This window comes from Chelon labrosus, assembly GCF_963514085.1.
Source record: "Chelon labrosus genome assembly, chromosome: 14".
NCBI lineage: Eukaryota > Metazoa > Chordata > Actinopteri > Mugiliformes > Mugilidae > Chelon > Chelon labrosus.
In genome coordinates this window covers 15,112,664-15,137,676 of record NC_140347.1, presented here as the reverse complement: position 1 = coordinate 15,137,676, position 25,013 = coordinate 15,112,664, and the positions used below count along the sequence as shown (strand labels likewise).

At 45.5% G+C, this 25,013-nt stretch overlaps 3 protein-coding genes across 5 annotated transcripts; 1 reads left to right on the top strand and 2 right to left on the bottom strand.

Moving 5' to 3' along the window:
* Positions 1–165: 165 nt before the first annotated feature.
* On the bottom strand, positions 166–11,202 carry znf106b (zinc finger protein 106b). 3 transcript variants are annotated; one of them, XM_084559669.1, is made up of 20 exons: positions 11,148–11,202; positions 10,770–10,897; positions 10,619–10,680; positions 8,941–9,144; positions 7,576–8,814; positions 7,075–7,484; positions 6,774–6,928; positions 6,619–6,679; positions 5,796–6,543; positions 5,673–5,704; positions 5,303–5,457; positions 4,752–4,886; positions 4,560–4,676; positions 4,283–4,468; positions 3,827–3,889; positions 3,615–3,734; positions 2,847–2,918; positions 2,657–2,728; positions 2,426–2,572; positions 166–1,816 (listed from the first exon to the last, which is right to left on the bottom strand). In XM_084559669.1, exons 2-20 carry the CDS (start codon positions 10,893–10,895, stop codon positions 1,760–1,762), a joined length of 4,161 nt encoding a protein of 1,386 aa, XP_084415795.1. In that variant the 5' UTR covers positions 10,896–10,897; positions 11,148–11,202; the 3' UTR covers positions 166–1,759. The 3 variants fall into 3 exon arrangements, with proteins under 3 accessions (XP_084415795.1, XP_084415797.1, XP_084415796.1); XM_084559671.1 differs by having other exon boundaries at positions 3,660–3,734; XM_084559670.1 differs by lacking the exon at positions 11,148–11,202 and having other exon boundaries at positions 10,770–11,016.
* A 209-nt stretch (positions 11,203–11,411) lies between these two features.
* Positions 11,412–13,484, top strand: churc1 (churchill domain containing 1). Its single transcript, XM_084559672.1, has 4 exons — positions 11,412–11,551; positions 11,721–11,856; positions 12,982–13,052; positions 13,159–13,484. The coding sequence occupies exons 1-4, from the start codon at positions 11,513–11,515 to the stop codon at positions 13,249–13,251; spliced, it is 339 nt and encodes a 112-aa protein (XP_084415798.1). The 5' UTR covers positions 11,412–11,512; the 3' UTR covers positions 13,252–13,484.
* Positions 13,485–14,281: 797 nt separating this feature from the next.
* ttbk2b (tau tubulin kinase 2b) lies at positions 14,282–21,990 on the bottom strand. Its single transcript, XM_084560480.1, has 15 exons — positions 21,762–21,990; positions 21,142–21,264; positions 20,907–21,054; positions 20,100–20,173; positions 19,863–20,003; positions 19,668–19,772; positions 19,325–19,390; positions 18,559–18,651; positions 18,347–18,472; positions 18,103–18,260; positions 17,650–17,839; positions 17,160–17,374; positions 16,614–17,073; positions 15,786–16,486; positions 14,282–15,446 (listed from the first exon to the last, which is right to left on the bottom strand). Exons 2-15 carry the CDS (start codon positions 21,208–21,210, stop codon positions 15,089–15,091), a joined length of 2,904 nt encoding a protein of 967 aa, XP_084416606.1. The 5' UTR covers positions 21,211–21,264; positions 21,762–21,990; the 3' UTR covers positions 14,282–15,088.
* Positions 21,991–25,013: the final 3,023 nt, after the last annotated feature.

The window sequence follows — 25,013 nt, the reverse complement described above, 5'->3', positions numbered from 1 at the left end:
ATTAGCTAAAGTTATAAATGAGTTTACTTTTGTTGCTAATGTTCTAAAGAAAATGTCTGAGCTATTTCATGTGTATTGTTTGTAAAATAAAGTTGAAGTGAACATTGTACACCGATGTCTTTTTGTTGCTGTGCGTACACGTCAGATATTAAACATATGATGTGCACACTGTACACTAAAGCATGCAAACATTCAGTTTTCTGGACAGTTTGCTTTCAAGAAATGACAGCTCCAGAAATGTGAAAAATTAACAGATGTTTAGTGATGCAAAAATGGATTATTTTTATTTTCAAGTTTGTCAGGATTTTCAGTTCCACAAAGAGCCAGCGGTCAGAGGAGTCAGAGGGAAAAGATGGATAGAGTACCTCCACATTATGGAGTACATAACGTAGACTACAACCAACAGTCAGCTGTCACATACATTCTGCAGCCGTGTGAAAGGAAAGCATTAACAGCAATTCATAGCAGCATGCAGCAGCACTTTGTGTTCATCGTCAGATGGAGGATGCCAGGAGAGCTACAATTAGCTCGGAGGCTAATAAGCTAGGATGAGCCGGTTTATTCATTCATGAAGATGTAAACCAGGAAGATCCTTTTGAAGTTTTTATACATTTCCTCATGCACCGCTTCTCTAAGTTCATCAGTCAGACAGAGTGATCGCTCCGATCGCTGATGCAACACGCCGAATCAGCTGAAAAGCCTCCAACAGGGGTTCAGCTAGCGCCAACGGTGCGGGACACGCCACAAAATTAAGGCCATAGACGGCCTGACACCTGAAGGCAGCCCACTGACAGTTTGGTACGTCATGGTCCTTTCATTCATTCATACATTCATTCACTCATCTTCTGTACACTTTAACACCACTCTTAACCACTTCATTGCCTCAAGACAGATGTTTTTGAACCATTCATTAATTTTTTTTGTAAACGCTTGTACAGTGAAGGGTCGCAGGAGCCTATCCCAGCTGTCATCCAGCGAGAGGCGGGGTACACCCTGGGCAGGTCGCCAGTTCTATAGCAGGGCTAACACAGAGAGACAGACAACCATTCACACTCACATGCACACCTACGGCCAATGTAGAATGGCCAATTAACCTAATGAGCGTGCAACATGCAAACTCCACAGAGAAAGGCCCAGTGGCCCATGGATTCGAACCAGGGAACCTTTTTGCTTTGAGGCATCAGCGCTAACCAGCACGCCAGAACATATTCCTATTCAAAAAGGATAGCTTCTGTGGTTAAGTTGCACTGTGGGTAATAAAGGCACCAGTTTATACAGAGGGGTACAAGGATCAACAAGGATCTCTAGTTCTGCTGCATCCGTTTCATCACAAGTCTTCCAATGTTCTCGCTGAGGTTTTGGAGCAAAATGTACTTTAACAAGGCAGTTCATGGTGTTCACTGCTTCACAAAAGCTACTCTGAGGTCTTCACGCCAGTGCTGCATATTTGGAGAAATGATTAGTGTCTCATACATTAGTGTCATACATGTTTAACGCATGTCACCCAAAGCCTTGTTCACTTCGTCTTCTCAGCAATGACGAAAAATGTGTGGAGCAACAGATCCAAACGTAGAACAACAACTAAGTTTTAATTACTGATTACTCAGAATAAACAGAAGTCTGCTGAATGATACTGAAAATAACAGTGATTCCATAAAGAAAACCAAAACGAACATGATCAGCCAAACACTGGATTTGCTTCTCAATATTAACAGAAGCCGAGCTGCTCGTCTGCCGCATTGTTTAACCTCCACTCGTGTCACGGCAGCACTTCACTGTCTTTCTCTACGTGGTTCCTCATGTGATCGGGAAGCTCCTGCAGGAGAAACACAAACTGGTCTGAGGAAGTGCTCGCTTAGAAAAGACAGAAATATTAAATATGGACACATTCTTAGGACTAAGGCAATGTCATCTCATTTTTGCAAAGAAAAAGAAAACCATGGTTTCCAGCAGTCGAAGAAGCGGAGGTGTATTTCTAGTGCATCGTCACCTACTTCCAAAGCGCACAAACGAGGATAAGAACACTTGTCATATCTGAAACCAGTAGACTGGGACGTGTCCCATCACACGTGTCCCATCACAAGACAGTGGCTTTTATCAGGGCTGAAATGCATCGGTCTAATATAGACTAATATAGACCGATGCATTTCACTGATTGCAGTTTTGACCTTTTCGTGAGACCAGCAACTCCTGTACTCTGTGAGGTAAAATTACTGTTTTTGTCAATGGAGTCTGGTGGCTCTGAAGAGACTGATATAATGGCTTCAGATCCACGTCGTAGGAGGTTGCCTAAATACGTTTCGTTGCTGATCCCATCCGCAGAAATTCATGATTTATGTGCTGGTACTTTTCTCTTCGTCTTCAAACTTTGGGCGGTTTAACCACCATCTATACACCGACTTCCATTCATCCATTCATTCATTACCTGTCTAATGGACTGCTGTGTGGCAAAAAAAGCGTTGCAGCCTCTCCATCGACATTTGAGCATCTGCAGATTCGGGTTGGTGTGATCCCCAGTCAGGTGTTGAACTAGATGTTCTGGCATGCCGAAGATCAGAGAACAATTCTGCCACTGTGGAGAAACATACATAAAGAGTAAAGGGATTGTCTAAATGCTTTAAGATACACTCTCTGTGTAATAACAACAGGTTCTTACCCAGCAGCGGTAGTTTTTCATCAAGTTGAGCTTCACAGCTTGAACAGAGCCGTCGTAACAGCCTGTGTAGATCTGTGTGGAGAAATCAAGAATAGGAATATGATTATCAAGAGTATTTGCCCCTCTTTAGCTCTATGGACCTTTGGTATGAATGTTTAGATAAAAAAAAAAATAATAATAATCCACTTACAACACTCTTATGTACAGCCATACACATCACCATGTCACTGTGACCTCCGTACACCTGCAGGCGGTCGTGAGACTAAAAAGAAAAGAATCCAGCTTTTAAAACAAAACATCGGCAGGTTTAGTAGTAGTTTTACTGACCAGCCACAACATTATGACCACCTTCATAATATTGTGTAGGTCTCTCTCGTGCCTCCAAAACAGTTGTGACTAATCAGAGAATGGACATGGACCTTCTGAGGGTGTCCTGTGGTGTCTGGTAACAGAATGTTGTTAATGGGGGCCTTTGGGGCCTTTGAGGGGAGGGGCCTCTGTGGATTATCCCACAGATATTTGATCAGTTTGGGATCTAGTGAATTTAGAGGCCAGGTCAACACCTTGTGCTGTTCTTCATGTTTTTTTTTAGTTGCATTAGCATTTTTGTGTGTGTCAAGGAGTGTCATTGCTATGGGGTGGGTGTGCCTGGTCTGGTCTAGGTGGGTGGTACATGTCTAAGTAACATCCACATGAATGAATGCCAGGTCCAAAAGTTTCCCAACAGAACACTGTGTTACCAAAAGATGGTCAATGTTATTTACTTTGCCTGTCAGTGGTCATAATGGTGTGGCAGATCGGTGTATAAACCAACAGATGATTGGATTTCAGGACTTCAGTTGAGACACTTTCTCTTGATTTTTAAGAACACAGAGATAAGCTGGTTGTATTCTTTACTTCAGTTATTTTGTTGCATATCTTTTGTTTAATTTTGGGAATAAATATTCGTCATAAACACCTGTAGCTCATAAACTCGAATCAGTTTATCCACACAGGCTGTTACCATCACTTTCCCCAAGATGACAATTGAAGTGACGGCGTGACCGTGACCCTTGTAGATACGAACCAGCTCGCCCGTCTGCAAACAAGAGATGGAAGACAACAATATTAACAATGAAGCTTTTCACTGATTTTCCAAACTTATTGATAATGGTGATCTGGAGTACTTACGTGGATGTTGTGTGCATGTACGGTTGTGTCACTGGAGCCGCTGAAGACCAGGTCATTCACCACCTGAAGACAACAGGTAATAATGTCTTTATGGGGTAGCGTATTGTTTGTGTGTACCAAGTAATAATCAAAAGACAGCTGTAATCTCCAGCATTTAAAATGAACATTACAACATTTATGTGCTTGAGATTTGATAAACATTTGGTTAAATAATTGTGGTGATTTTTCAAAGTGCTAAATTGAGATTCTGAGCCTGACATGAACACAGATCTCATGTTTTTCACACAATGGAAACAGGAAATAACATTTTCAGTTCTGGTCTTAGCCCTGCGGTTACGTGGTTAAGATTCTTTGATATGCAGCCTACGTTTCGCTCTTATTTAAAGAACCGCTCGATTTCGCTAAGCCTCCTCACAAGTCTCACAAAGCGTGCGAAAACTGCTCTGCTCTCCTCACCTTCATGCAGAGAACAGTCTTGGTGTGGCCCTGCAGCGAGCGCAGCAGCAGGCCGCTCTTGGCGTCTCGTACGCTGATGGTGCTGTCGTAGGACCCGACCAGAAGCAGCCGGCGGGCTCCTTCCTGAGCCGTGTCCAGACAGCTCACCGCTCGGGGGCTCTCAAACACATCCAGCTCTTTCAGAGTCTAACAAGACAGAGGAGGATGCGATTAGAGAAAACACAAGAGAGAGGACTGGGAAAAGGATGACTGGTCTTCCACTCGTGATTTCTCTCACCTTTAAATCATAGCTAGGGACTGCTCCACTGGCGAGGCCGGCGTACAGAATATTCCAAGCTATGTGGAGACACAACACTCTGTCTGGTAGAGAGAGTTGCTCCAAACACTTCTTAGACTAACAAAAAAAGCCAGCCAATTAGAACAAATTTGTGACAGCAGCTAAAGTGCATTTGTAATTTAAGTGTCGCACCTTTATGCTGTAACAGCGGATGGTCTGGTCGCTGGATCCAGTGTAGAGGCGCGTCGGCATGTTCGGGAGGGACGACAGCAGCAGGCAGTTGACTTTATTCGTGTGGTCATCAAACACTGCTTGGCACTCGCCTGTCTGGATATGCAGACACAAAATATATAACCTGTTATTTAAGAAATGGGATTCGCAATTCATGGAGGACAAAACGGTCAAAAGGATTTTAGATGGAACTTGCTGGACTTTGAGGATTTTAAACCACATTTTAAGAGTCAACAATCATTAGCTTTAACAGCACTGCATTATCTAAAGTTAACGTTTCACAGCAGCATAAAGAATATTCTAGTTTTTCCTATTAATGTGCGATGGTGCTTTAGGGGAAAGCCCAACCTCAGTAAAAAGGTCTGATCTGTTTCTTGGTAAATAAAAATTAAAGATCCTATGCGCAGGGCTTATTGCCATCTAGTGGTGAGGTTGCAGATTGCAGGGGTCGTATTTGAGGAACATCATGCATCATGCCTGTACATTTACAAGCTGCAAAAAAAGAGACGTACCACCAGATTGTAGGCCCGTGCTGTGTTGTCTGCCGAACACGTGTATAGCAGTCCATCGTGGATTTGCAGGCCGTGGACAGGGCCGGTGTGATTTAAAAAGGCTCCTAAACACGGCTCCTTATCCTCAACAGACTCTGAAAGACTCTTTTGTTTTTCTTTCCAATACATACAAAAACACAATGAAACACAAAACTATGGTACTAATATTTACAACACAAAATACAGTAAGCAAAAAACAACAACAATTAATCTGGTCAAACTGAATTACTGTAAGAAAAAGAATAAATCACTTGTTCAATTAAGTTGATTCATTTCATACATTTCCTTCCTCTGCATGCTACAACAGACGATCAGGAGGGACTCTACTCACCTTCAGAAGTTCTGGCTGAAGGTTTAACTTTGCTGAGGGATCAAGAGAAAACGCCACATTTCTCATTTGCTTACTTGAATCTGACATTAGAGCAGCCCTTTAAAGTTCACCTATGAAACTCACCATTCAGCGGCTTCACTTTGCTGATACGTCTGTGTGCTAGCAGAATTTATCTCCGCGTCCACCGACATCTGAGGAGGTTCTGGGTGCACCAGAACATTTGAGTTGGTCACAGGCGAGTCCTCATTGTCCAATTTGTCAATGTCTATGACCTCCTGGTTGGAGGAGCCAATCATTTCCACAGAGGCGTCGCTCTCGTTGCCTTTATCGTCTGCAACTCTTTGTCTTTCAGGAATAGAGCTGTCCACTGCTGGTTCTTTTCCTTTAGCTTGATCTTTGCTGAGATTTCCTTGCATCTCTTCCACAGAATCAATTATAACTACTTCCTGTCTCTTGTGTTCCTGCTGCCTGGCAGATGATTCAAGAAGAGGAGGCGTATTCACAGATGTAGAGGACCCTTTGTGCGGACTAGCAAAATCAGCAGCGGTTGCAGGGGCGGTGAAATGTGCTGGAGAGAGCAGCAAGGAGGGGAGGAGATCAGAGGGAAACATGGGCACGGGTGGCGTTAGAGGGACCTGGAGCGCGTCGGGCAGGTGACCGGCATGTCCAGCAGTGGGCAGATGGCACATTTCTTGCTTTACTAAAGTCGGATGAGTGTGGGCGAGAGGCGAAGCTGGGGTTGTTGCTGGTGATTGCTGGCTTGCAGAGTTGGGGGAGGCACTTGAAGAAGGAAGAGAAGACGGCTGAACGGTAGCAGCAGCCTCCGCTGATGACGCAGTGGCTGCTACATTAGAAGCTCCAGAATACCCCTCTAGAAGACATAAAGAAATAAAATGGTTATGGTCATTTTAAGCACGTTTGCACTGTTGGGGTGAATCTACTGTACCTTGCATTCCCTGTAGGATCTCAATACGCTTGGCTCTCAGACTGTTGACCTCGGCAGTAAACTAGAACAGCAGAAGAAACATTTAACGTAAGGACACCTAAGAAGAACAGAAGCATCTGTAAATTGACTTGAGTTTTCTTCATTAGTAGTGAAACCTGCTGTCTCAGCAGCAAAAGTCTTTGGACTTCTGCGTAGGCAGCTTGCAGGACGTTGCGGGCCTGGACCAGAGACGTGTCCAAATCTGTCAACGAGTTGCTCAACTGCTCCTCCCTCAGAGACACAGACAACAGCTGGTCCATTCGATCCTGGTCTGCAGGTGAAAAGTAAGTTGGGATTCGGAAGTATTTACAAGTTAATACAAGTTCCAACTTTCAAAGCAAAGCAGCATCCGGCCGTTGACTTGTAATCATATAGTATGTATATCATATATGTATCATATAAGATGGTCAGAATTACCCTTATTTGTCTTCTTCTTCTTTTTCTTTTTCCCACTTGGCTCATCTTCAGAGATGTTTTTTTTCCTCTTTATTCCACTTTGCTCCCTCTCAGAAATGCTCTTCTCAGCCTCCAAGCTCTGCTCCACCTTCACAGAGACGCCTGCTGTCGTCTGATGGCTGCAGCTTTCCTCCACGGCGGCAGGATGCTCCACAGCTTCCAGCATCTGGGCATCTGTCAGAGTGTCGCCGTGAAAGTCAGCGTCTGCTGTGTCTTGAGGTGGAGGTGGAGGTGGCAAAGTCGAGGCTGGGCCCGAGGGAACGTCTGGAAGCGACTCCCAGTGGAAACCTTCGGAGAGTGGCAGGTCAGCGTCTTGTGGTTGTGTTGAGTTTTCTTGGTCAGCCGGACGGTTTTCCAACTGGATTCCAAACCTGTAAACGTACACAACGACAAGGTAAAAGATTTAATTTCCAACTCTCACATAAGAACTAAGATGCACGACATGAGATGTGCGGTCCTCACCTCGCCGTGTCTCTTATGTTCTTCCTTTTCAGGCCGTCATACATCTCTCTCCAGCTCAACTTACTCCTAGCCCCTGACAAGCGCATCAACTTGTTTAAGGTGGAGTTAAGCCTGGAATCCTTCTCACCCACAGCTTTGCCTGATTTGTGGGCAATTCGGATCTTGCGTGTGTTGCTCAAGTTGGGCTTGGACGTCGTTGTCTGGCCCGCGCATAGGCTGGGAGAAGTCAGAGTTGACAGTCTATCTGGAGCTCCAGAGCTCTTCTCAGGATGGCGAGTCGTTTCTTGTGTCACTGTCAGAGTTGTCTGTTTCGGCTTAGCTGCAGCGATACTGGAAGGAGCAGGGGCGTCGACCTGCGGAGAAGACACAGTTGGAGCCGAGGTGATGTGGTTCCTGAAGGAGGCGCCTGCCAGCTGCTCTGTCTCAAGTTGTTGTGCTGAGCTACAAGCAGCGACCCGGACGCCGGTGGAAGTGTTCTGCTTCCGAGCTTCTCGATCCGCTCTGCACGGCTCCCTCACACCCAGCGCTCTTCTGATTTGCTTCAGCATGGCGACGACGTCCTGTACAGGAGGTGCGCTGGCGGATTCGTTTGCCGAAGCAGGCTGACTGCTGACTGGTTGACTGTGGTAACCATCCTGTCCTGGCGGAGAGGATCCCGTACTCTGACGGTGGTGATAATCAAAGATGAAGGATCCATTTTCAGGTAAGTGATCGCTGGTGAAATCTCTCTCCGTTGCACTACTGTACTGCCTGTTGTGATGGTTATACTCGTCAAAGTCAGGCCATGTCACTTGCTCTGGCAAGTCAGCATTACGTCCTTGGAAATTGTGTGGCCCGTTTTGGTAGTTCTCCACGCTGACTCGGTTTCCTGGAAAGTTGTGATCATACCTCGGGGGAAGAGCTGATTGTGTAAACTGATCCTGAGGCCAAGTTAGACCTGCAGGCTCTCTGGACCAACACACCACCCTCCCGCTTTGATTCAGAGGCGATTCTGTTTGATAAAGACATCTCTGCAACGTGGACACATTGTTCTCCTTGTTCTGGAAAACAGCATGGTTGCTTGCATTGTGTTTGTGCGTTTCCTGCGTCTGGCTCGCTATCCTCATCTGTTTGGCTTTGTCTAGCTTTACGACTTTGGATGCCGCAGTCTTTTGCTTGGTCGCTCCCTGAAGCATTTCCGCACACCTCTGAACAGCGAGCTGCTTCCGTTTCTTTTTTCTCTTTCTCAATGCTTTCTTCCTGCGACGGAAACACACACACAGTCAGTCAAATACAGAATTTCAACATTTTACAACACGGAGAAAATAGCATACAAACTAATTTCATTTTAACTCAATAACAGACAATATCAGGTGATATTCTTACGCCTCTTTCTTTAGTGCCTTGTTTCTATCCAAGATCTCGGTCATGGTCCTCGTGTCCAGAAACTTATGCAGAGGAATGGGCACTACATTACTGGACACCAGTCTCTGCAACTGGGCCTTGTGCTGAGGCTTTGAGATGTGCTTGGCGTACTCATTTAAACTCATGTGGGATCCATTGCACGCTTGGCAGGCGTGAAAAGAAGCCCTATTAATAACAATAGTAAAAAAAAGAATTAGTCAGATATTACAAAATGTAGTTTTAACCTTTAACTATGTTTAATACTTGATTTTCATATCAGTTTTATGAGTGAAACTTACACACACTATACACATGGAGGGATGGATCAGTTTCTTCAACATAGTGTTGTATGAGCTACTTAACCATAGTCAAAGGATTACCTCCATAGAGGTCAGGGAAACAGAGGGGAGTACACGTTAATGTACTCTATAGTCAGAACATTATCACAGCTTTACCTTAGAAGATAGCTTTTAATGACAGGAAACTGAAGCAACATAATAACGACCAGACTCCATTGACAAAAACTGTCATTTTACCGCATACAACGAGGGGCTGGTCTACCACTGTGTGACTTGTGTGTATGTTCATCTTGATCTGGACCAACATGCTAAAGGGGAACTACTGTTTTTTACAACCTGGACCTTATTTCTGGCATTAAATACGATTGTTTACTCACCCATATAACTTTTGTGTCATTTGCGCTCGTTCGGGAGATAATTAGATCAGCGTATATCCATATAGTGGGAGTGAATGGGGCACCGGGACGCAGAATCTAAATAACGCATTATCTGCCGTGAAACTTGTTCATTTCACCAATATTTTGTTATGATACGGTAATGCTATTCACTGCTAGTTTTTTGCAACATGGATGAATATTTTTCCGATTCTGAGGTTGTGGAGAAACTATAGCAGTAGCAAATTACAGGTAAAACAAGCCGACCGCCGCGGGTGCGCGCAGCGCTCAGAGATGACATCATCCAGGTCAGAAGACACCATGATGATAACAGCTAACTCTAGACTCAACAGGGAATAGCACTAGCGTATCATAACAAAATATTGGTGAAATGAACGAGTTTCGCGGCAGATAATGCGTTATTTAGAGGCCGCATCCCGGTGCCCCATTCACTCCCACTATATGGATATACGCTGATCTAAATATCTCCTGAACGACTACAAATTACGCAAAAGTTATGTGGGTGAGTAAACGATCGTATTTTATGCTAGAAATAAGGTCCAGGTTGTAAAAAAACAGTAGTTCCCCTTTAAGACACCAAAATCACACGTTAACACAAACCAAGCGACTGAGGCACAGGTAGATCAGTTACTCTACAGCAGTTTTGCAAGGTGGCTAATATATGTTTGCTTGGTGACCCCGTCCAAAAAGTAGTTCACTGCTCGGCCACGGTGGCGGTACTCCTCTCCGTTTCTCCAAACAAGGGGTGTGCCGACCTCCATCTACTGTTGGTAATAAACTGACTATAGTGTACACTACACAGCCACCACTGTCGGCTGTGTTTTAAAGTTTAAGGGGGTTTATTGTCATTATTATAATGTCTGTCATGAATGTGTGCACTTGTTTTACCATTCTTTATGAAAGCTGAACCATTAATTGAGAGTAAATGCACATTTTTCTTTATTGATCATATCTGTGAGCACTCACCTGCCCACTGCTTTCTCCAGCTCTCTGTGATGCAGCATGCTGTGTACATGCGCCTGTGCCTCCTGCAGGTGGGAGACAAACATTATGAATCATTTATAGAAGCTGCATGCATGTTAGACATTGCACATTAAAATTTATTTTACATGCTTACATGCTTCAAATAAACCTTGCGACACAAGACACAGTAGTTAGTTTTGCGCTTCGTGGAGACTTTTGGGCGTTTCTTCTTTACAGGTGGTTTAACCTCCCCCTGGTGCGGGGGCGTAACGTTGGCCATTTCTGAAAAAGTTAAAGACAAACCTAACTAAGAATGATGAGCATCAAAACACTGCAAGCATCGTGCTTAAACTTTAAGGGCAGCCAAACGTGGTCTTCAAATCACAGCTAGCTTATGTTAACTGTTAGCAGACGTTAAACTGCGTCATGTTTGACACAAGCCGCTGGGTAACGTAAACAGCATTTCAGGTGATATCTGTTTGGATTTTAAGATGCACAACTTCGGGTAAAACTGTCAACAGATCATAATTACCACACAAAATTCACATGGCAACAAGAGTCCACTGCTGTTACGCCGCCATGTTTGCCTACGTAAATTACGTCCGTCTTCCTGTTCTTTGGGCCTATTGGCGACCGTTACACCGAACGCGACACCCGGAAGTTCGACGGCGGGCGGTTTCCCTAGATCTACAAACGACATGACACAGCGAGTTGGAGGTTTTACACTGATGTCCGGTATTGAGGATGTTTTACAGATCTAATGAGCTAGAGGGACCGCCGTTGTATGCGGAAGTGGAGTTTAGGTACAGAATATTTTGCTATTTGTTGGCTGTTAACAGTGTGCTAAATTACTACCGACTTTTTTTTTTAAATTTTTAAAAATAGTTTTAAGTTAAAATGTGTAACGGGTGCGTGCAGAAGGAGTACCCGGACCGGGTAAGTTGAAGCGAGGAGACCCCACAAATTGTTTAGACGTAGTAGTGTTAGCTAGCAGTGATGCTAATCTGTTAAGAGTTAGGCTAACAAACAAACAAATTCAGACTATACTGAATAATCTCTGATACAGCGCTTAAAAATAAAACTGGATGTTGTTTTTTTTATCCAGGCCAACATTTGTCTGGAGAATGGCTCTTACCTGATGAACTACCTGGCCTGTGCCAACTGCCATCAGAGGGACTTCGTGCTGATCAGCAATAAAGCCACTGAGGATGAAGATGGAGAGGAGATTGTCACATATGACCGTGAGTCTCAGTTAAGACAGGGACACCAGTGGATAACAACACTGACAGAACAGATAATAAACCTTAGCATGTGGAAACGTCAGTGCACATAAGTCTTATTTGTGCTATGTTTTGGGTTGCACTAAATCCTCATTCATGATTGTTACAGTGTTCAGTTTATATTGAAACAGCATAAAACAGGTGGTAATTCAACTGGATGATGATTTTGAAAGATGTTGATGCTTGTGATCTAATTGGATTTCTGTTATTTAGCCTAGCCCTCTGGACTAAAATGATGTTGTCAAAATAATTGAAACACACGTCGGTACAACACAACACAATTCAACAGCCAGCACTGCAAACCACAGCCGAATCAACCGCTCTCTCTCAGTTATGTCTAATGAAGGGAGAAGTGAGTGTTTTCACTTTAGTTGGTTTTGTAACTATACAATCATTTCCCCCTTAAAGTCTTTTACTCCAGCTAGCTAAAATGGGTTATCACCAGGTTTAAGTTTTAGTTAGTTCTAATGGTGGCAACAGCTTGAGGAAGGTGACTATTAGCTTTTGTGTGAACAAGCTCCATTAAAATAAGTCCCAGTTTGTGTTGAAGGACTTGACTGCCCTGATGGGGCGTGGTAGTTAGCACTGATACCTCACAGCAAGAAGGTTCTGGGTTCGAATCCATGGGCCTTTCTGTGTGGAGTCTGCATGTTCTCCCTGTGTCTGTGTGGGTTCTCTCCGGGTACTCCGGCTTCCTCCCACCATCCAAAGACATGCTCATTAGGTTAACTGGTGATTCTAAATTGGCCGTAGGTGTGAATATGAGTGTGAATGGTTGTCTGTCTCTCTGTGTTAGCCCTGAGATAGACTGGAGACCTGTCCAGGGTGTACGCCGCCTCTCGCGGTTACAGAAGATGAATGAATGACTTGACTGCTCCTGCACCTTAACTCTATCCAGGACCACTGACTAGGAGCTTGTAAATTAAAGTGAGACAGCCAAGTCCGAACGTCTATCAGAAAGCCTTGAAGAACTTTTGAATTGATACTCGTGTATGAAGTGTCATATGCCATTTTCTTTGTTATTCCAAAGTGTCTTGTCTTGTCGGTGGTAAAACTCAACCACACCACGTTTATTCGTCTTTCCAGATGTTTGTAAAAACTGTGACCACGTCATCGCCAGGCACGAGTACACGTTCTCTGTTGTTGATGAATATCAGGTAATATCAGTAATAACTCCAGGTCTATTTGCCTCACCTGAGTAGCATCCTGTAGTCCTGGTTTCGTCGTTGCCACAGCCTGACTCGTTTGTTTCGTGTTATCCAGGAGTACACTATGCTCTGCATGCTGTGTGGAAAGGCCGAGGACTCCATCAGCGTGTTACCAGATGACCCCAGACAATCTGCGCCTCTCTTCTAGACCTCACGGCACCGTCATCAATGCGCTTCTGACTCCTTTCTTCAGGGTTTCAAACATGAGATTTTATCTATCGGTAGACAAGCACAGCTTACTTTTTGGCTAGTTTCTGACATATTATGAACCACTGTATGCTAGCGGCAGTTGCGCAGGAGTTGCAACTTTTTATGAACCTTCATAAAAACTGATAATTTGTTGTAAATAAATAAATTTTTTACTCCTAAGAGTTTTATTTCTATTGCATATCTCTTCTCCTTGACTTGTCACATCCAGTGCTGCAAACTCAGACTGATATGAAGCTATAGAACCTTTTATTTATAATAATTTCTTGTTTAAATATCAAGTATTTTTAAGTGACTGACTTGTCTTGCGATGAGATGGTTTGCTGTAGTGTCAACATCAGGCCATTTGTTGTTTCCTGTGCAGTAGTACAAATATAAAACCTACCCTCATCTGCCTTACTGGACTCTTACTATCTAGTGAAGTGTTTCTCATACACATGAACACCGATAAATCTGGTTAATGTAGCCTAAAGGCGATTAATATGCCTTTATTTAAAGAGATGTTTTGCCCACGTCCACACTTTCTCCCATGCTCCGTTAATTACTGCTGGTTACACGTCGTCTTCTGCCACGTTTTAAATCTCAGTGAACACAACAGACGCAGCCTTCATGTTACGGTTGCTATCTGTAACCCCACCAGCTCATCAGCAGTCGGTCTTAAAAAGCATGTTTAGTCAGGGTTATCCATTTTAGACTTAGACAAACTTTATTCATCCACAAGGGAAATTGCTTGGTCAGATTTTATCTCATTACCGATAGTGCTGCTGAGCCTGGCACTGTTTGTACCACAGAAACTTACCCTAATGAAAACTGGTCCCGGCGTATTTTTTTGTTGATTAACTTGGAAACCGTTTCTGGAAAGAAATGCCCCCATGTGTAGCCAGAGAAAGGGAGCCATTTACTAATTTACTTACTCGTAATATAATGTATATTAAAGGAATAATAAGGACACAAAAATGATGCAAGCCGTCGCTGGTCTATATTATGATGTATTTTGATTGGAAGCAGTTCAATAAAAATACAGATGCTTTAGCAGATTGTACAAATAAATAATAATAAAAAAAGAAAATGCAATGATACTCATGCACCTTTATAATACTTCAAGTATGAGTGCACTTAACATATACATTCTAATGTGATGATGCCTTTTGCATGACAGATATATTCTAGCAAAGTAAAAGCACACTACTACAGCTGTGATATGTCAGAAGGAGCAATTCATTGTTACACACTATAATTTAATTAACCTAGCAGTGAGGTCAACGTGGGACTGCATGCCCTGGTTCTGTACACGAATGCTGATGTCAGTATACTGCTCGTGGTGTTATTTACTATTAGTGTGTTTGTAGTGTTTAATACATGGTTTCTATTAGTGTCAACCATTTTCTTAATGGTACAATATCTACAGTTAGCGTCATTTTTACATCCCTCAAGTATTAAACATGATTTTTTTGGTCTCGTAGTAGGCCTATATGGAGTCTTAAGAGAGGGGTTGAAATGAGAGGTAAGAGTTGGCAATCTCAAGACTTTCCTCAAAGCTTTTTTTTTTTTTTCTCTTTCCCAGCTGCAGGTATCAAGCCACAATGTCAAGTATTCTGAGAGACATCCAACAAATGAATAAATTAATAAATACAATTTATCATACATTTTACATTACATACAGTACATTCCCTTGAGTAAATACCGTATTTACACATGCTATCAGGGCCTGGGTGTGAGGCAGCCCCGTCGCTACAGTTGCACAATCCGGATCAGTCACTTTTTTTTTTTTTCGTGAGTCATCGAGTCACTTTGCCGCAGCTTTTGCCCTCGTACGTCTGACCCCTTCCTCTGGAGCTGTGGCCCCACTGACCTTGCACGGACCTGTCTAGCGGGTGAGCGTGCCGGTTCGGAGGAGGAGGAGGGGAGCTCGAGAAGCTGGACGGGGAGCGGCTGCGCCCCTGCAGCGCCGCGCTGTCGCGGAGCTCCTGGCGGGAGGGGGAGGAGCTCAGCGAGCGCTGCAGGGAAGAGGAGGAGCTGCGGGGGCGGGGAGGAGGGCTGAAGAGCACCCCGCTGCGGTCCTGCATCAGCTGGGTCAGGCTGGCGAGGAAGTCGGCGTCGCTTGTGCTGCTGGCACGCACTCTTAACCGCCGCCGCCTAGAAACAAAAACGTGTGTCATACTTTCACATATCAGGAGTGGTGATATTTGCAAGCAATAATGGAACAAGAAAGAGCAGATGCAATAAACAATAAAGCTTCTAAATAAGTTAATAATAACTTTTACTGCTCCCTGATGCTGTGTGAAAACTATTTGTACCAAGTTCAGCATAAAATCAGATCACGCTGGCTTGCCGCATGATAAAAACCCTGCAGTACTGAACCACACTCTCTGATACAGACAGTAACTTCAGGTGTTGCCAAATCAACTCATGACTTTAAACATCAACCATCTAAAAGGTCATCATTTATCTCTGAGAAAACGGCAGAACACAAACCTGTTATCCACACACGGGCGGATGGGTGGTTTCCCGGGAGGCGGTCGGGGCAGAAACCTGCTGGTGAGTTGCTCTGGCACGAACGTGGCACTCACCGGACGCGGGATCTTACTTTTGCTTCCCGATGAGGACGACAGGGAGAGGGGGTCTTCTCCCGCGCAGTCGGACTTGGAGCCTCGCTCCGAGTAGAGCCTGTCTCTCAGCAGGGCGAAGGGCAGGTTGTCACAGGACAGGGACGGGGAGGGCGAGTGGGTGGGGGAGCCGGGCACCGGGCTGCTCCAGCGCTGACGCCTCTCCCTGTTCAGGTCCCTGCACGGGGAGTCCAGCGGGTTGCTGGGTTCTCGCACGGGTATTCGACTCGATTTCGGGGAGGACGGAGAGTCTCTTCGGAGGAGAAGAGCTGGGGGCGGGGAGGAGGAGACGGTGACGGTGCTCTCCACGGCGCCCCCAGTCGTGTCGGCTTGAGGCTGCTGATTCGGCTCCGAGGAGCGATCGGGCAGGCCGGAGTCGCTCTCTGGGTCTCTGTCGTTGGTCAGATGAGGGGTGGGGCCTTTGGATGGGTGTGGCACTGGAGCCAAGTCCAGCCTGCCTCCGTCCTTTAAGATCTCATCTGAGATGTCTTCAGGTTTACAGGATGGCGCTTCTAGTGGTATTGCATCACTCTTCTCCTGTACAGGTGACTGTGGGGCACAGCTGGAGGACTGGAAAGAAATAAATGTTCATTAAAACAAGCTTGAAAGTAACTGAGCAGGAGCATTATCTGAATACAGTTCCATCATGCCTGCAGCTACTAATTCCACAAGTTCAAGAAAATACTTGTCCTCTAACCTGCTCCATCTGGGATCTCCCCATGATGACTGAAGGCATTTGTCCCAGCATCCCCGGCAGCCTCCTGTGGCCCAGTAACCACGTGCCGGGCATGGTCATCTGCGACAAGACAGGGCTAGTGGGCACCGCGGTGGAGTGGCCGTCCTGCACCTCGAAGGAGCGTTTCTCGGTCTGAGCGGTCTCGGGCTTGTTCTCGTGCAGCGCCTCTGCCGAGGGTTTGCTTCCTCCGGAGCCACTCCCTTGCTCCAGCTCCAGCATCACCCACTCCTGAGAGTCCCCCTCCTGGGGAACAGGACTGAAGTTTACGGCCACAAAGCCGCTGCTTGCCGCGCCCTCCTCCGGGTCGGGGGTCGCCGTGCCGGAGAGCTCCTCGTTGCAGGAGGCCGTCGGCTGCCCGGGGCCCTTCTCGGGAATGGACTTCTCCCCGACTTGAGAAAGGACCGGACGCTGTTTGCCCAAGCTGGAACGAGACATTTCAAGCATTAAGATAAGTTCCTGATTTACCTTTTGACTTTTTACACATTGTAATTTGTGCATAATACTAACTAGGCCTCTAGGAACCGTTCGATGGTGGGCTTGGGTTCAGGTGCAAGCCTCTTTTCGAATGCCAAGCTCTGGCTGTGTCTCATCCTGCGGAGCAGCGGTGCAGCCCGGTCCAAGAACATGGTCTCTGATCTCACTCGTCGTGGTGAACTCTGAATGGAGCCAGTGTTGGGACTCTGGTTCCCCTGGTTCTGACTATGTTCATCCTCGCTCACCACCTGAGAAGAATGAATATGAACAAGACTCAAAACACTGAAATAATGCAGCAGAACCCCAGAAAACTGTAGCAAGACCTCCATTTCTTAAAATATATCCGACGTAGATGTAGTAATAGAAATGAGGAAGGCCTCAGCCACTTATCTATGGGTAAATTTATGCATAAGCTCAAACATCGACTGCACTGTAGCTACATTATGCACAAAAGACAAGCAATTACCCAAGAACATTATTAACAGCACTAGTTAGGAGCATCACACTGAAACATTCCCCTGACCTTCCTGATCATCGGCGGAGCGTGCTTGTGGTTTCGGTTGCGGTCCATCTCTTCCCACACATCTGCGCCGGGGGTAGTCGGCGTGGGGATGGGGAGGCAGTTGTCAGCGTCAGTGAGGCACTCCCCTTGCAGGACGTCCTCAGTGTTCTCCCTCTGCAGCTCGCCAGGTAGTACGGAAGCTTTGGCCATGCTGGGGGGGGGGGGGGAGACAGGGAAGGTCACCCTGCGGCTCGTCTCCACGGCACAATTTGGAGCGGCAGTGATTTCTCAGGGAGCTCTGACTGTGCAGATTTCTAGTCTAAAAAAAGCCGCGGCTATACATTTTCGAACACATGTCCAACAAAGCGAGAAGGAAGTGCGAAACACCACATGTGAAACTGAAACAACAACCCATACAGAATTTAAAAAAAAACAAAAGGACTTAAAGTAAATTGTTTTTTTAGACGCAAGTACCCCAAGTAAGCCGGTGTGAGGCGGGTAAGCTGCTGAGCAGTGGTTGCTGCGGCAGTGATGGTCAGCATATCCTCTGAGTCACACTTCTCCCAGTCATAAGGGTCGTTCTCCAGCACGTTGTGGCTCTTCATGGCATTCTCAAACACCGACATCAGGAGCTGTCAAAAGAAAGAAAACACATTAGCACGTGTGACGGCCGGAGGGGGAAGACGTGCAAACTCCGCCAGACAAGAAGAAGGCCAACCGGATAATCGGGCTTCGTGAAGTAGTCCAAGGTCAAAATGTGATCCAGGAAGGTGCCGAACTCCGAGGGAAGGTGCTTCAGCATGAGTCGGTGGTCGTACGTCTCTTTCAGGTTTCCCACTTGTTCCTGAGAAGAGATGCGATGAATCAGCGAGGGGCTGACCTCACAGCGCGTTACAAACATGCGCGAAGGAAGTAACAAGAGGGACGTACTTTGTCTTTAATCTTCCTCCAGGGAAGCTGACCGACCGTGAATTCCACCAGCATGTAGAAGAGAGACCACAGGTCGTCATGGCGACCCATTTCCTGCAGACACACGGCGAAATGAATTAGAAATGAACAACTCTAGGCCCTTTGATTGTGCAACCATGACCCCTAGGAAAAAAAAAAAAAAGAACACGTACAGTGATAGTTTACAGACAAGAATACTGCTCCCTGTTTCATATACGGAGTACAGGACATGGTTAATTATTTTTTAATGTGTTGTTATTGTGCTCACAAGATTGCAGATAGATAGATAGATGGATAGATAGACAACTTTATTGATCTCTTTGGGAGGTTCCCGCAGGGAAATTGACATCTCCATCGCATACGGCGCTGTCGGATGTACATGTGCAAGAATTGGATAGAAAACGAATACACAACACCCAAAAAAGATTAATAAATATGATTGTAGATGGTTTGTTATTGCACATTCTTAAAGAGAAAAGACAGATTTCACATTATTATTACACCCTATTGTTGCAGATTATTCAGAAGGAAGGGAAAACTGACTGCCCCCCCCCGCCCCGTCCTACAGTCCCTTTTCTTTTTGTCTTCCTCCGCCCAAGTGAGTGCTTGAACAATACAGAGTCACAGACGCCAGCATGACAACATGATGCGGCACACATCGTGTAGAGCCCCCCGTGACCGTTGGCAGGGCGCAAAAAATAAAATAAAAGGACGATAGCTGAATATGTCTGGGTCATCCAAGGCTCACCTTATTCTTGTGAGCATTGATTGAAGCGTATCGCACAGTTCCTCTGAAACCTGCAACAGGACGAGGCTGAAAGAGAATAGAAATTAAGCAGCATTAAAAAAAAAAAAGGGACCTGAAATACATATTTTTTTCCTCTAAACCAGGCTCTCAATAAGAATAGGGTATATTTCTGTATAAAAGGAAACTAAATTTACTATTTTGTCAGTTCTGAAAGTTGCTAAGGTCATCATCTGTCACAAGGTCACACTCTTCTTGCTAACTGACAGGCAATGCTTTAAAATCAGTGGATATGTAACTCATATATATAAAAGCCAGTGGAGTTGGCTCAGGGTGATTCACTTACTGGACGGACTTCCTGGCTGGAGTTGGTAAACTGACGAGCCAAACCAAAGTCGAGCATATAGCAGCATCTGCAGGTACTGGCCAGCCGTCCCATCGCAAAGTTCGACTGCAATTTTAACAGAGACAAGCATTTTTAACCGCTGCAACATAATGCGCCTGCGATGAGCGTCTGTGTGCAACCTACGGGTCAGCTTACAGGTTTTATGTCACGGTGCAGGAAGCCTACAGAGTGGATGCTTTCGATGGCCTCTAAAATCTGCTTGCCGAGTCTCAAAGTGGTGGAGACGGAAAAGGTGCCGCGGGTCATTGTTCTGCGCAGATCTGCCAGATTCCTCCCCTTTGAGACAGGAAATCAGCGTTAAGAGGCACACGTTCACGACGCAGAGACACAATGGGTTTTAGATAATGCAGCGCTGACTCGCAGGGACCTCACCTGGAGCTCCATCACCACGTAGTTGAAGCGATCATTCCTGCCGCAGCCCACGAAGCGACACACGTGGTCTTTGCCTGTCAGAGAACGCAGTCGAGACACTTGAATTGAAGATATTAAACAACTCATTCGTGTCACGTTTCAATAATACATATTGATGCAAACACTGAGTGCGTGAAATAACAAGATTATAAGTATTTATGAGATACTTGAAACTTCTCATTCATTGATTCATTTCATGTTTTAAGAATCTCTACAGGACAATACTGATACAGCACAGTTTTAGGATGTTTTTTTTTCGTTCTCCAGGATATTTAAGTCCCCCACAGAAGACTTGTCCAGCAAGGTTAGTCTCTTCTTCTTCTTCTTCTTCTAGGCCACTGATCACAGTCCACCAGAGTTCTCTATCCTGGGCCTTCTTTTCCTTAGAGAAGAACCTTCCTCTATCAGGATTGGAGTCTGTCTGTCTGTCTGTGTTCAACGTTTCTGTAGCACATGTATGTTTTTTAGGAGTTGGGTTTGCTGGCCCCAAGCCCAACCTTCCCCCATTTCTGGGTTCGGGATTGTTTTGGGGTTGGTCTGTTTAACTCAAGGTTAGTACTGTAACAACAAATCCTATCAAGTGATCTTCCCGAGGCGTTTTGAAGTGTTGGTGGGACGTAAAATTTAGTTTTTAAGCAAATAAAACAAGGCATTTGCTTGACACGGTAAACCTGCTCATCTGTTTTAAGTGTGATATCGTTCAGCCACCATCCACGCAAAAAAATGACGGGTTCCCAGCTAAATATTTCAGCAAGCAGCGTCACTCACCCTGGAGCTTCTTCAGCACAGCCACCTCCATCTTCAGCACCTGTTTGGGTTGCTGAGCAGACTCCACCTTCAGTGCAACTGTGGCCTGGTTCAGCTGATCCAGGACTTCATAGATCTCCCCAAACCCGCCTCCACCTATCTTCCTCACCTGATTAAAAAAGAAAGAAAACAGTCAACCCAGAGTATAAGTGTTAAGATGTGCTTTCCTTCAAACGATTTTGGTGACTTCTCTCACCACTTTCCATCTGTCCCGGACCAGGTCTGCCACTGACAGGATGTCCGTGTGCTCTCCAGCCCCACTCATCCCGAGTGCTCTCAACTGCAGCCTGCAGCTGGCATCAGTGTCTCAAGCCCCTCACTGAAAAAACAGGGAGCAGATTTATTTTTTATTTTTTTAAAACAATCTGTTCAGTTTTTTTTCCCGCATAGGACATGCAAATGAGCATGCAGCGAATGAAAGAAGCAGCCGCAGATACGATTACATCCCTCGGGCACATGTGGGGACATTTAAACGCCTGGAAATGTCTCACTAACACACAACTCACGTATCCAAAAAAGACGCTAACCAGTGCTAGCTAATGGTCAACAACTAGCAGCTAGCTGGTTTGTGTTAATCAGAGCCAGCACACAACACAGCTAGCATAGCGCAGCGGGCAATCACGGGTGATAAACTCCCGTTAATGTGTCTTTACAGAAGATAAGCCGTAGAGGAGCTAATCTCTCCGCTTTGCGGGTTTTCAATGCGGCGGCGGCTGCGGCTGCGGCGCCGGTGGTCCGTGTCAACAAGCTAACTATCATGTTTACCAATGAGTAACGGTCAGGTAGCAACCCTCTCTCTCTCTGACCTCTTCTTACCTCGCTCCTCTGCACCGTAGCGTTTCCAGCTGGCGTGTGAAACCAAAACAGCCCCCATGCCCCGAGTCTGCTGTCCCCCCGAGCGAGGGGAATCATTCCGAGCCGCTGTTTAGTTCAGGAATGAGGCGGAGGTGGTGTACCATAGCTTGGCGTTAGCTCCAGTTAGCCACCTAGCCTGCTAATGGATGGGGCGAGGAGATGCCCCGTGCGCACACACACACACACACACACACACACACACACACAGCAGCAGCAGCAGCAACGGCGGTGACGTCAGAGGGATAGTCGCTCCTGATTGAGCCACAAACTCCCGCATCCTCCAGACCGCGGAGCCGCACGGGACACACACACACACACACACACACTGCACGTTATTAGCCCACACACACACAGGTAACTGATAATCAGCAGAGAAAAAGAAAAGCGTCCGTTCATTCATACTGATCTGTCCTGAATATGGTGAATGGGAAATAAAGCAGGGAGCATCAGGACATCTATGGACCACACACCCTCCTTCACCACAGTGACTCAAACACACACATTTGTGATTCAAAGAATGTAATAATGCTGCAAATTAGAGTTTGCATTGACCCTGAAACTGCTGAAGAACAGGTCTTGCACCTTGAATATAGTCACTGAGAGTTTGTAAGGTGTAACAGCTTCTGGGAAGTCTGTTAGTTCTGGTCCTGAATCTGCACCGGCTTCATCCTGTGGGGAGTGGGGGGTTAAACAGGCCCTGCATCAGCTGTTGTAGATGTCCTCCATTGCAGGAAAGCTACAGCCGGCGATCCTCCGTTCAGACTTCACTACTCGTTGCGAGGCCTTTCTGTCTGCTACTGAGCGGTTTCCGACCGTGCTTTCCGTCACACGCCTGTAAAAAAGATGCGGGCCTGCAGGATCCAGAACAGCTCGCTTGAGCCTCTTCGGGAAGTGCAGGCCCTTTTTTTTTATTATTATTAAGCTGGTGGAGCTGTTGTTCCAGCTGAGGTCGTTGGTGATGTTAAGTCCCAGACATTTAAACCACAGATTCTCCTTAGCAATGGGGGGCAGGGGGATTCCTGCCAACTTTTCTGAAGTCACTCAGTAATTAGTGTCTATGGTAATGACTGTGTTAGAAAGTATGCTATGAGCACTTTTATGATAACACATTGACAGTACAACATTTTATGAGACACTAAGGCCGATGTTGGGCAACTGGTGAGTGTTTGTGGGTAGTTTTAACCCAGGCCTTTTTGGCCAATTGAGAAGTCATGCTTTCCATCATGAGTTGTCTCGGGCCGTCAGTGGATGTCTACGGCTCTTTATGGCGCTGGCGCTAGCTGGACTAGTGTCGGCTGCTTTTTTGGCCGGTTCAGCATGTGGAGTCAGCAGAGGTGCATAACGGTTAGTGAGATCACTCTGACTTCCTGCTCATCTTAACAAACCACTGCATGAAAAATGTAAGTCACAAAACCAACTAAATGACAAAGTAAATAGGGCACACAGACTCTTTTTTTCCATCTTCGTCTCATCTGAACACTTTAGTATGACCATCTAGATCATATGTGTCAAACATACGGCCCGGGGGCCAAAACCGGCCCGCAAGAGGGTCTAATCTGGCCCGCGGGATGAATTTGCAAATTGCAAAACATTGAAGACATTAACTGCAAATTTTCCAATAAAAGTAATTGCTATTCTTATAGGGTTCACACAGATTTATTAAAAGTTGTGGACATATCACAACACTGAGACCTAGAACTAAACATAAATTGCACTTATTTTTCTTAAGAAATGTCCAGTCATTAAATGTAAACATTTTTCATAATGTTCTTCTTTGCACTAAAACAAAGGGAAACATTTGGAGTTGTCGTTATTTACAGGTAAACATCGTGTTATTGGTCTGGCCCCCTTGACATCAAACTGGGCTGTATGTGTCATTGATAGACGTGAGGAGAGGACAGCTCTGTGCAAATGTTTGTATATCCACCGCTTTAGGACTTCTAGGTTTTATTTATGAACGATGAATACCGCCTGCTGCTGCCTGCTGATATGAAGAGTTACTTCCAGATTGTACACGTGCTAGTTGGTTGTTGGCTGCTAATTCTTAGGCCCAGAAACAGAAGACGTAAGGTGTCGCCACAGTCGGCCTTCGGGGCCTGCCAGTTCTTTTAGGTCAGCTTGGTGTATCCAGACATCAACTGGTCTTTGGGGTACTGTTTTGAGGCTTTGAGTTGGCCCGTGCCATCTGGTTTAGAGAAAGAAGTGGCCATATTTGGAGAAGAGGGTGGATCTGACTGAGAACCCAAAGACTCAATGCACACCGCAGTATAATAATATGCATTATGATGCATCAAGGAAGACTTGAAACTAGATCATAGGACATTTTTCAAAGCAGTATGAAACTAAAATACAGCCCTACATTCAAGCAGACTACTGAGTTGATGCATTGGGTTCGGTCTAGTGGCCAAACCACGTTACTACCTCTGGATTCATCACTGGCACACACCCTCACTGGAAAAAGAGCATCTGTAAAACGATAATTTGGAAAGTCTAGAGGGAGTATAATCATTTCTCCCATATTCATGCACGTGGGGATCCAACAGGAAGTAGCTCAGCTCGGCCTGTGGACTTGGACACGTAGATGGCTCAACCAGTAAAAGACTAGTGTGCTTTTTTGTCAGTGAATTAACTCAGCTTTGCAACACATCATCAGCCACGTCTTTAGACTTTACCCAGAGAGAAACTATAGGCACAAATGTAGCAGACCTACAACAACCAGAAGAGCAGATCATGTTTTATAATTTAAAGTTTCACACATGTGCACATTTCTTGTCACTTTTATAATTTTTAAGTTTCTTAACTTTTACAAATCTACATTAAAGCATCATAAAGTGGATAAAATGTAATAAAAAATACTGTAAAATGGAGTTTAACTAAAATAAATAAACCAATATTATTAATTTTAATAGATCAGTCAATGAGTTGTCGAGGTTGTGTGTGATCTGATTGGAGGATGCTCGAATTCAGCCTCAGCATTTCCAAAATCCTGACTGCGGCCCTGATTTTTTTTAACCAGCGACAAACTGGGTCAGTGCGACGAGGCTCAGACTCCGCTTTCCGGGAGCGGCCCCGACAGCAAACCAAACGTACACGGATACAGCGAGGGGCGTGGCCAGCCGCTCGGATTGGATAACAGGATGTGAGTTGAGCTGTTTTGGGGTGAGGCGGCGCGTTTGTGGGTGCCGCAACTTTCTGCGTGTTTGCGCAGTTTCG

Bases quoted from the DNA above. Each gene is read 5' to 3' on its own strand.
- znf106b (XM_084559669.1), bottom strand. From the start codon at position 10,895: ATGGCCAACGTTACGCCCCCGCACCAGGGGGAGGTTAAACCACCTGTA. The intron at 9,145-10,618 runs GTGAGTGCTCAC...TGTTATTAATAG, and splicing joins CTGGAGAAAGCAGTGGGCAG to GGCTTCTTTTCACGCCTGCC. The intron at 4,887-5,302 runs GTACGTCTCTTT...CTGCATATCCAG, and splicing joins CACGGGCCTACAATCTGGTG to ACAGGCGAGTGCCAAGCAGT.
- churc1 (XM_084559672.1), top strand. From the start codon at position 11,513: ATGTGTAACGGGTGCGTGCAGAAGGAGTACCCGGACCGG. The intron at 11,857-12,981 runs GTGAGTCTCAGT...TCGTCTTTCCAG, and splicing joins GGAGATTGTCACATATGACC to ATGTTTGTAAAAACTGTGAC. The intron at 13,053-13,158 runs GTAATATCAGTA...CGTGTTATCCAG, and splicing joins CTGTTGTTGATGAATATCAG to GAGTACACTATGCTCTGCAT.
- ttbk2b (XM_084560480.1), bottom strand. From the start codon at position 21,210: ATGAGTGGGGCTGGAGAGCACACGGACATCCTGTCAGTGGCAGACCTG. The intron at 21,055-21,141 runs GTGAGAGAAGTC...TTTTTTAATCAG, and splicing joins TCCGGGACAGATGGAAAGTG to GTGAGGAAGATAGGTGGAGG. The intron at 18,261-18,346 runs GTTGGCCTTCTT...TTCTTTTGACAG, and splicing joins TCACGAAGCCCGATTATCCG to CTCCTGATGTCGGTGTTTGA.